At 42.6% G+C, this 9,105-nt stretch overlaps 1 protein-coding gene across 3 annotated transcripts; it reads left to right on the top strand.

Annotated features, from left to right (window-relative positions):
• The first annotated feature begins 2,104 nt into the window (after positions 1–2,104).
• Positions 2,105–9,068, top strand: LOC143527581 (uncharacterized). 3 transcript variants are annotated; one of them, XM_077022895.1, is made up of 6 exons: positions 2,105–2,375; positions 2,518–2,868; positions 3,673–4,014; positions 4,769–4,885; positions 4,993–5,036; positions 5,164–9,068. In XM_077022895.1, exons 1-6 carry the CDS (start codon positions 2,324–2,326, stop codon positions 5,326–5,328), a joined length of 1,071 nt encoding a protein of 356 aa, XP_076879010.1. In that variant the 5' UTR covers positions 2,105–2,323; the 3' UTR covers positions 5,329–9,068. The 3 variants fall into 3 exon arrangements, with proteins under 3 accessions (XP_076879010.1, XP_076879008.1, XP_076879011.1); XM_077022893.1 differs by having other exon boundaries at positions 2,515–2,868; XM_077022896.1 differs by having other exon boundaries at positions 2,515–2,868; positions 4,993–5,051; positions 5,164–5,275.
• Positions 9,069–9,105: the final 37 nt, after the last annotated feature.

The following is a 9,105-nucleotide window of genomic DNA, read 5'->3' as shown; positions in this document are numbered from 1 at the left end:
ATTATTTAATGGTTGTTTATTTTCAAAACGCCCAATCTTAATGTCTTCACGTTCTCTCATGTTTCGTCCTGGAATTACAAGAGGCTCGTATTTGTTAACGTAATACAAGAGAACTGTTCAGTCAGATAGCTATTTGTTGTGAAACAAAGTAGTTACAATTTCAAGCATTTTCAAGTACTTTAGCCTAAATTCCAGCACTTTTCAAACCTGAAACACAAAGCAACATTAAAATTCGTCAGGTAAATGTTCCTTCCTGTTTTTGAGGGGTGTTTCTTTATACTACCACATATCGATATGGACAACACTGCAAAGAATGCGGAGTGACGTGGAAAGTTTAAGTACCCGTATAAACGTTTCCACCATTCGTGGGGGTTCGTGCGAGTTGTGTGGAGTCACGCGCTACGGTCACTCGTGAAAGTATAAACCACCGAGGCCGCAGCTTGTGAGACGACTGCCCCCGCTGCCCACATTGTTTCACTTTCGACATATTCCTTGGGATGCCTACGTCTCAAGTGTTTGAATAAATTTGTTGTACTGGCATCGGACATTTTTACATGTTCTTTGCACACGTTACACCTTCGGTGAAGTTTGGTCTTGGTCAGTGGAAGAAAATCTGAACCAATTCCAGATTACAGAGGTAAATTTCCTCTTTGTTACCAGCTCCTCTGTTTGGCTTTCAGCCATGGTTGTCCACTTTTAGTTTTTACAAACACAACATGGAGGCATGGAAGCCGCACAGTTCGATGTGATTGGTCAGTCCTACGCCGGCCGCATCGGCGGGAACCAACATTTAAAAAAGTCATTGCGCTGATTGGCAAAGGCGATATATACGATTTCTCTAATTTGGTAAATCGCCTGCGATTCTCCACTCATCATCGCTATTCACGATTTTATATCGTCATATCGTGCACCCCTACCGCGGGGTGAATCTGCAGGAAGGTGAATGGTTATCTTCCATTACAGATGAAGCATGGGGCAGCTTCCTGGAAACTTTGGGGCTGAAGGGAGGAGTCAAAGTCTCCTGAAGGGAGGAGTCAGAGGCTCCTGATGGGAGGAGTCAGGTGCTCCTGAAGGGAGGAGTCAGATGCTCCTGAAGGGAGGAGTCAGATGCTCCTGATGGGAGGAGTCAGGGGCTCCTGAAGGGAGGAGTCAGGGGCTCCTGAAGGGAGAAGTCAGTGGCTCCTGAAAGGAGGAGTCAGATGCTCCTGAAGGGAGGAGTCAGGGGCTCCTGAAGGGAGGAGTCAGGGGCTCCTGAAGAGAGGAGTCAGGGGCTCCTGATGGGAGGGGTCAGGGGCTCCTGAAGGGAGGAGTCAGGGGCTCCTGAAGGGAGAAGTCAGTGGCTCCTGAAAGGAGGAGTCAGATGCTCCTGAAGGGAGAAGTCAGTGGCTCCTGATGGGAGGAGTCAGGGGCTCCTGAAAGGAAGAGTCAGGGGCTCCTGATGGGAGGAGTCAGGGGCTCCTGATGGGAGGAGTCAGGCGCTCCTGAAGGGAGGAGTCAGGCGCTCCTGAAGGGAGGAGTCAGTGGCTTCTGAAAGTAGGAGTCAGAGGCTCCTGAAGGGAGGAGTCAGGCGCTCCTGAAGGGAGGAGTCAGTGGCTCCTGAAGAGAGGAGTCAGGGGCTCCTGATGGGAGGAGTCAGGGGCTCCTGAAGGGAGGAGTCAGTGGCTCCTGAAGGGAGGAGTCAGCCGCTCCTGAAGGGAGGAGTCAGGCGCTCCTGAAGGGAGGAGTCAGGCGCTCCTGAAGGAAGGAGTCAGTGGCTTCTGAAAGTAGGAGTCAGAGGCTCCTGAAGGGAGGAGTCAGGCGCTCCTGAAGGGAGGAGTCAGTGGCTCCTGAAGAGAGGAGTCAGGGGCTCCTGATGGGAGGAGTCAGGGGCTCCTGAAGGGAGGAGTCAGATGCTCCTGATGGGAGGAGTCAGAGGCTCCTGAAGCTCCTGAAGGGAGGAGTCAGGCACTCCTGAAGGGAGGGGTCAGTGGCTCCTGAAGGGAGGAGTCAGATGCTCCTGAAGGGAGGAGTCAGTGGCTGTGCTGTGACAAATATCATGTACAGTAACATATATCATGCCTTTAAATGCAGTTTTATGCCCAGTCTAATAGTAACTCTCCTTTCATAAAGGGTTTAGAGATTTGGTCTTGGGATACAAGACCTATTTAGCTGTGTAGTAACCTTCTTCACCACTGACTTCTGGTGGCCAATGGGTGTTACAAAACAAGTCAATGGAAAATGAGCATGTGATGTACATGTCAGACAGCTGAAGATCTTCTGAGTCCAACCAGCTTCAAATATCAGGTGCTGCGATTGTTCGCCAACAACGTTTCACTCCGAGTACATGAACGCGATGGTTCCCATTTGGATTCCAATTCTGGCTCTCCTCAAAATGTGTAAGTATTACAAACATCACAGCCACTATGACTTTTCAAAATGTTCAAAATGTTTAAAGTTTCCCAGAGTTTTTATTAGATATATACATACACAAATATAGTTTATTTCTATTTTGTGAACCAAGTTTTAATCTGTTAGTAGACCTTACACAACCTGTTCATCTGTATCAAATGGCCACATCTGCCACTGTGGAGTTTGGACACACGGCCACTCTTCGATGTACACTTGAAGAAAAGGACACAAAATCTCTGATTGTCTGGTACAAACAAACCATAGAGCATCTGCTTCAGGCGATTGGAATAACAGGACCAGCTATGGACACCATCATTTTCCCACCCTTCAAGAATTCTTCCATCAAACTGGACAGAATCAAAAATAATGTTTCTCTAACGATTTCGCATGCAACCAAAGAAGACGAAGGCATGTACTATTGTGGATCTTCTCAAGTAAATGTGATTCGGTTTTTCAGGGGAACATTCTTGGCTCTTAGAGGTAATAATTTCAATTTTTTTTTACAATAAATAAAATGACAATTTTTATGCAAAATGTATACATGCATTATACAGGCATTTAATAGTAAATCACTTCATAATTTAAAACTGCATCTCATGTTCTTGTTTTTTTTCACATTTTATAGTCACAATACTATGACTAATATTATTACTTATACTATTATTAATACTACTAATAGTATTATCATTACTATTACTGATACTATTACTAATACTATTCTTAATACCATTACTAATACTAATACAAATACCATTACTTATACCATTAATGCATTCATTTGTCATAAAATGTGATGTTATCTTCATTCAAGTGAAGAGTATTAATGTAATGGGCCTAAATTAATAGCACACCAACAGAACAACTATAAAAACATTATAGTGCTGGTGGATAAATAACGGGAACCCTTGAGTTAATGAGCACAGACACGCTGAGAGGAGCCAGGCCATGGCACAGCTGGAGTCTTCTTAAGAAAATGAGTTTGGAGTTTGGACTTGGGCTAAATTGAGTGATTTTTGAGTGATTTACACTTTGTTCCAGAGATTGTTCCGCACAAGAATGTATATCTGAGCCAAGTCTCTCCAGAAAACGCTTTCAGAGGATATAATACTCCTCACTTGGACAACCAGACGAGCTATTATGACAAATGAATGCAGAAAACCATATTCTTTTTCTTGACACTGTATATAATATAAAGGATCAGTGTGTCTATTGAGAGGGTTATTTTAGAGGTCCCAGAAAATAAATAAATCTAATGCCATGTAATACTTTAATTATTTTAAACAGGCCAGCCACATTTCAAAAATAAAGTGTCAGTGGTCCAAAGTCCAGATGTGGGGAGGGTTCCTCCAGGAGAGTCTGTGTCTCTGCAGTGTAGTGTCCTCTCTGAGAGGAGAACTGCAGAACTCCAAGTGTTCTGGTTCAGATCTTCTGCAGGAGACTCCCATCCTGAAATCATCTCCACTCATCACAACAGCAGCCGTCAGTGTGTGATCAGCTCTTCTCCACACAGCTGTGTGTACAACCTCTCCAAGAGTGTCCTCAGCGTCTCTGATACTGGCACTTACTACTGCGCTGTGCTCACATGTGGGAAGATCCTTCTTGGAAATGGAACAACAGTAGGTCTGAGTAAGTGTTTAAAAATGTTAGAAAGTGTTAGTGAGCCACATTTATTACTGACATGTAAATGAGATCTTGGTGATTTTACGTACATCTGACACAAATATCAGCAGATGTGTTGGTGTTGTATCAGGATTTGGCAGCAGGACAACAGAGTGTATAGAACAAAACATCTGTGATTGGAACATTTAGATTGTTAATAATGGCTACTGTACAGAGGAACCCAGACATTATAACACAGTCCTGCTATTTGAAAGAAATTACATGCACATACACCAGACATACACCATCTGCACTCAATAATAATGTGATAATAGTGATAACGACTAAGTCCTTATTTAAAGTTGATGCTTTTATTTGTAACTTAATGTGCGTTTACAGCACAGTCAGGCATTGCATGTGCAAGTGCACTACATTGTAAAATGAGTATTTTCAGACTTCTGCCTAAAACTTATATTACCTTAATATTTAGTGAATACTCTGTTAAATTATTTATCACCTACACAAACTATGATTGTTTATCACACACAAATTTGTGCAGTTTTTTTTCAGATTTACTGACTTATAGTAACTGTCTTGCAGAACTTCTGTTTTACAGCTTTGCTTATGTTTGCTTCATATTAAGTAAGATCACACAGTGCAGTGCAGTTGAATTCAGAAAGTGTCCAGATTGTTTAAAACAAAACAGTCTATTTAAAGAACCTCCAGCATGAACATCTAACCACTTGTGGATCTCCTGATTATGTTCATTTGTAAACCACAGCCAGTCGTGTGGATGCTGTGCTGATGATGGTGGGAGCAGCTCTGGGAGTGTGTGTGCTCGTCATTTCTGCACAGGCAGTTTTAATCTGTAGAAGGAGAAACTGTGAACACTGCAGTGGTGAGTGTCTGTTAAAACTGTTACAAAGCTGTACAAGATGAAAGCAGAAATGTATAAATATAAATATGTATATAAATATATTTACTATGCTCTTTGTCCCACTATAGTGAGACTTCAACAGGGTGCTATGGAAACAAAGATAACCAGTCAGGTAATGTGAATACAGGTGAATATATGAATTGGTGCACCTGACATAATTTTGCCTTTTAAGAGTAGGAATCTTGCAACAGCAGTCGGGTGGTACAAACGTTTCATGTCTTTTGTGTGTGTTCCCTCAGGACCACGACACTGTGGAGCTGAATTACGCTGCCTTCCAATTCAGTAAGAGAAAACCCAGAAGAGGACAGGAGAAGAGAGGACAGGAGAAGAGAGGACAGGAGAAGAGAGGACAGCTGGAACACAGCATCTACTCTGAAGTGTTGTACTCTACTGCTACTGATTAATTCATGACGTCTAACTCAGTCATTTTATTAGGCAAATGTAGTATTGGAAAATTCTTTGTTCAGGACAAATGTATTATTGGTTCAGTATTCAGTATTGTAGACTGACTGCGTTGTAGAAACCTCTCTGAAGGAGAACCTTAAAAATTGGTGCAGAACCGAAGGGATGGTGAGTGGCATCAGTGGGCGTGTCTTCCAGTGAGTGATGTCAGTGGGAGTGTCTTTGTAAGGTCCGCCCCTTTCTCAGAGTTTTACAATAAAAGAATGAATGAAATGTGAGTGTGTCAACACACTGTGCTCTGTCCAGATGATACATGCAAGACAATACATGCAGGTTTATTATACTTAATCTTTTAATATACTACTGCACCTTACTGTAAACTTAGTATTACTCAAATGTCATTCAAGGTGCCCATGGCAATCCAAGAACTCTTTTTCCCACTGTTAGTAAGTTACTGCATCCTGCAAAATGCTCTACCTTAGTTCCATCTACTGAACTATGTTGTTGGTTCATGGCGTTCTATAACCAGAAAATAGCTACAATCTATTCTCAATTTCCATCCAGTCTAGCATCAGCTGATTTTGATTCTTTATCTACACATTTTGATGGCAGCTATCTGTCCACTTTCAATACTGTGCAAGAAAGTTTCGTCTTACCACAATCTGCCCTCTTATTACACAGTGCATTAACGCTTCACTGATCACAGGTCTAGTTCCGGCTTCCTTGAAGATGGCTGCCATTACTCCTGTTCTAAAGAAAAATGGCTTAGACCCTGAAAATCTACAATCTTCCTTTCCTTGCTAAAACTCTAGAACAGACTGTAGCTGTCCAGTTAACTGAACATATTGAATCTAATGATCTGGTTGAGGTGTTTCAGTCCGGCTTTAGGAGAAATCATAGCACTGAAACTGCACTAGTGTGGGTGGTAAATAATCTTCTTATAGCAGCTGCCCAGGGGTTGGTAAATTTACTTGTACTATTAGACCTGACAGCTGCATTTGACTTAGTCTGCCATAAGATATTACTTACTCTGCTCTGTAATCTGATTGTCATATCTGGAACTGTTCATGCTTGGTTTCATTCCTACCTTACAGATAGGCACGTTTGTTTCAATTGGAGGTTTTAGATCTGAGTCATGCATTTAGTCACATGGTGTCCCTCAGGGTTCAGTTCTTGGCCCACTACTTTTTATATTGTACTTGCTTCCTTTTGGCGACATTATTAGTGGTCATGGGCTACAGATTCATTGTTTTGCTGATGATGTGCAGATATCCATATGCACTAAATCTCTCAGTCTACCGCCTAATGTCCTAATGAAGTGTTTAGCTGATGTTAGGGCATGGATGAAGGAGGACTTCTTGAGTCTAAAAAGTAACAATACAGAGGCTATATTAATTGCTTCTCTAGTTACACTCAAGAAGATTGGCAATAGTGCTGTCTCTATTCCTGAACTTACTGTTTTATCATCAACCCAGATCAGAACTCTCTCCTTTAAACAACTCATTATGAACATCTGTAAGACAGCCTTTTTACATTTAAGGAACATTGCTTTAGTGTGGCTGGGTCCAAGTTATGGACCTGTTGGTGATATTGCCTTTAGTGTGGCTGGGTCAAAGTTATGAACCTGTTGGTGATGGGGCCTTTAGTGTGGCTGGGTCAAAGTTATGAACCTGTTGGTGATGGGGCCTTTAGTGTGGCTGGGTCAAAGTTATGAACCTGTTCGTGATGGGGCCTTTAGTGTGGCTGGGTCAAAGTTATGGACCTGTTCGTGATGGGGCCTTTAGTGTGGCTGGGTCAAAGTTATGGACCTGTTGGTGATGGGGCCTTTAGTGTGGCTGGGTCATAGTTATGGACCTGTTGGTGATGGGGCCTTTAGTGTGGCTGGGTCAAAGTTATGGACCTGTTGGTGATGGGGCCTTTAGTGTGGCTGGGTCAAAGTTATGGACCTGTTGGTGATGGGGCCTTTAGTGTGGCTGGGTCAAAGTTATGAACCTGTTGGTGATGGGGCCTTTAGTGTGGCTGGGTCAAAGTTATGAACCTGTTGGTGATGGGGCCTTTAGTGTGGCTGGGTCAAAGTTATGGACCTGTTGGTGATGGGGCCTTTAGTGTGGCTGGGTCAAAGTTATGGAACAGTCTGCAGCTTGAGTTACGTACTTGCCCATCTATCACTATATTCAAGGCACATCTAAAAACCCATCTTTTTCAGTTGGCTTATGGCTGAGCCTATATTGTTTTTATTTGTATTTTTATATTTATTTATTTATTTATTTTCTTTCTTCTTTTATTGCTTGTGTCTATCTTCTACTTTACAGTAACTTAATTGAACTTTGCTTTATTTTCCTTGTCACGTTACAGCCCCTGACTCCCCACCCCTTTTTGGGCGTGAGTTTACGTCGTCTAGTCGTCTGCGTCTGTGGATCTTCGTGGGTGTGGATGTGTCTGAGTGTGTTCATTCATCTCACCTGTGGCTCGTCTTTTCAACACTTGGGGCTTATGTGGTTTGTCTATTTAATGTGCGTTCGCGCAGTGTCCCGTGCTCGTCTTTGTCAGTGTTAGGGTCATACACGTTATACGTGCGCTATCTGCGCTATTTTTGTATTAAAATAAAGTTTGTGAGTGTTGGCAAGAGTTGGCAAGTGTTGTTCCTTTTATTTTTCGCTATTATTGTGCAGTGTCCTTGGGTGTTTTGAAAGGTGCTTATTAAATAAAATGTAGCGATAATAATAATGATTTTTATTACCTTTCTAGTGCGTCAAAAGTCTTAGCCAACCAAACAAAAGTATGTTTAAAGGAAAGTGGCCCCATGGAAAATTCTTCCACATTGCTTCATTTTGCTTCTCCACTTGCTCTGTGTTGGTGTTCACAGATTCCCCTCACGTTTGGAGATCAGTTCTGCCTGTCTGTTTCTTCTTCAGGTCCGTTTTGTCTTGCACTGTGTTTGTTTTATGAATGTGCGGTACTGGACGGCCCATCTCTGCTCGTGCGGCTTGTGGTGTTCTCTTCACCGCTGACTTCTGGTGGCCAAACTGTGTTACAAACAGGCAAATGGAAAGATTTCGTCACTAGTGCTAGCCAATGAGGTGAACATGAGCCAATGAGGTGAACATCTCCTGAAGCCAACCAGCACTGGTTGCTTGTATAATTTAAGTGGCTTTTAACAGTTCACCTCAAGTAGCAATCAATGTGGCAACATGGTGTGCTTGGTGGTTAACACTTATGCCTCTCAGCCCTGAGGTCTTGGGTTCAAATCCTTATCTGAGTGGAGTTTCCATGTTGTCTGTGTGGGTTTCCTCTGGGGTCTCCGGTTTCCTCCCACAGTCCAAAAACATGGAGGTTAGGTAAATTGACATTCCTTTACAAATTCCCTGAGTGTGAAACTGTGTTAAATAAAAAGCAGTTGTTTGAGTGTGTGTGTGCTTGTATGGATGGTGCTCTGTCACTAGGGTCTGTCCTCTTTCCCCTTCCTGCACCCCATTCGGTCCCCCAGGGTGCTGTGGCTTCCGGTAGAGAGTACGCTGTGCGCAATTGGCTGCCACTTCTTGCCGGTGTGTGATTGGTTGTGTGACTTGTACCTGTGTTAAAATTGTAAAGTGACCTTGGGTATCTTGAAAGGCGCTATATAAATTGAACTTTCATTCGTTCAATGATCTGTGAGGATGGCTTCAGCCTGGATTCTTTTAATATTTTCCTTCAAACTTTGTAAGTTTTAAACATTTTTTAAATTAAACTGGTCCAAATGCTGCACTGTTCGTAGGTGTTTTATTTGTTTTTTAAATGTC

The sequence above is a fragment of the Brachyhypopomus gauderio genome, chromosome 11, assembly GCF_052324685.1.
Source record: "Brachyhypopomus gauderio isolate BG-103 chromosome 11, BGAUD_0.2, whole genome shotgun sequence".
Classification (NCBI taxonomy): Eukaryota; Metazoa; Chordata; class Actinopteri; order Gymnotiformes; family Hypopomidae; genus Brachyhypopomus; species Brachyhypopomus gauderio.
Note: the sequence above shows the minus strand (reverse complement) of the source record. Positions and strands in the feature narration are given on the sequence as shown.

What these genes read in the sequence shown, in the direction of transcription:
- LOC143527581 (XM_077022893.1), top strand. Translation starts at nt 2,324, where the DNA reads ATGAACGCGATGGTTCCCATTTGGATTCCAATTCTGGCTCTCCTCAAA. An exon ending in TCTGGCTCTCCTCAAAATGT is followed by an intron (nt 2,376 to 2,514) that starts GTAAGTATTACA and finishes TTAATCTGTTAG; the next exon opens with TAGACCTTACACAACCTGTT. An exon ending in AAACAAAGATAACCAGTCAG is followed by an intron (nt 5,037 to 5,163) that starts GTAATGTGAATA and finishes GTGTTCCCTCAG; the next exon opens with GACCACGACACTGTGGAGCT.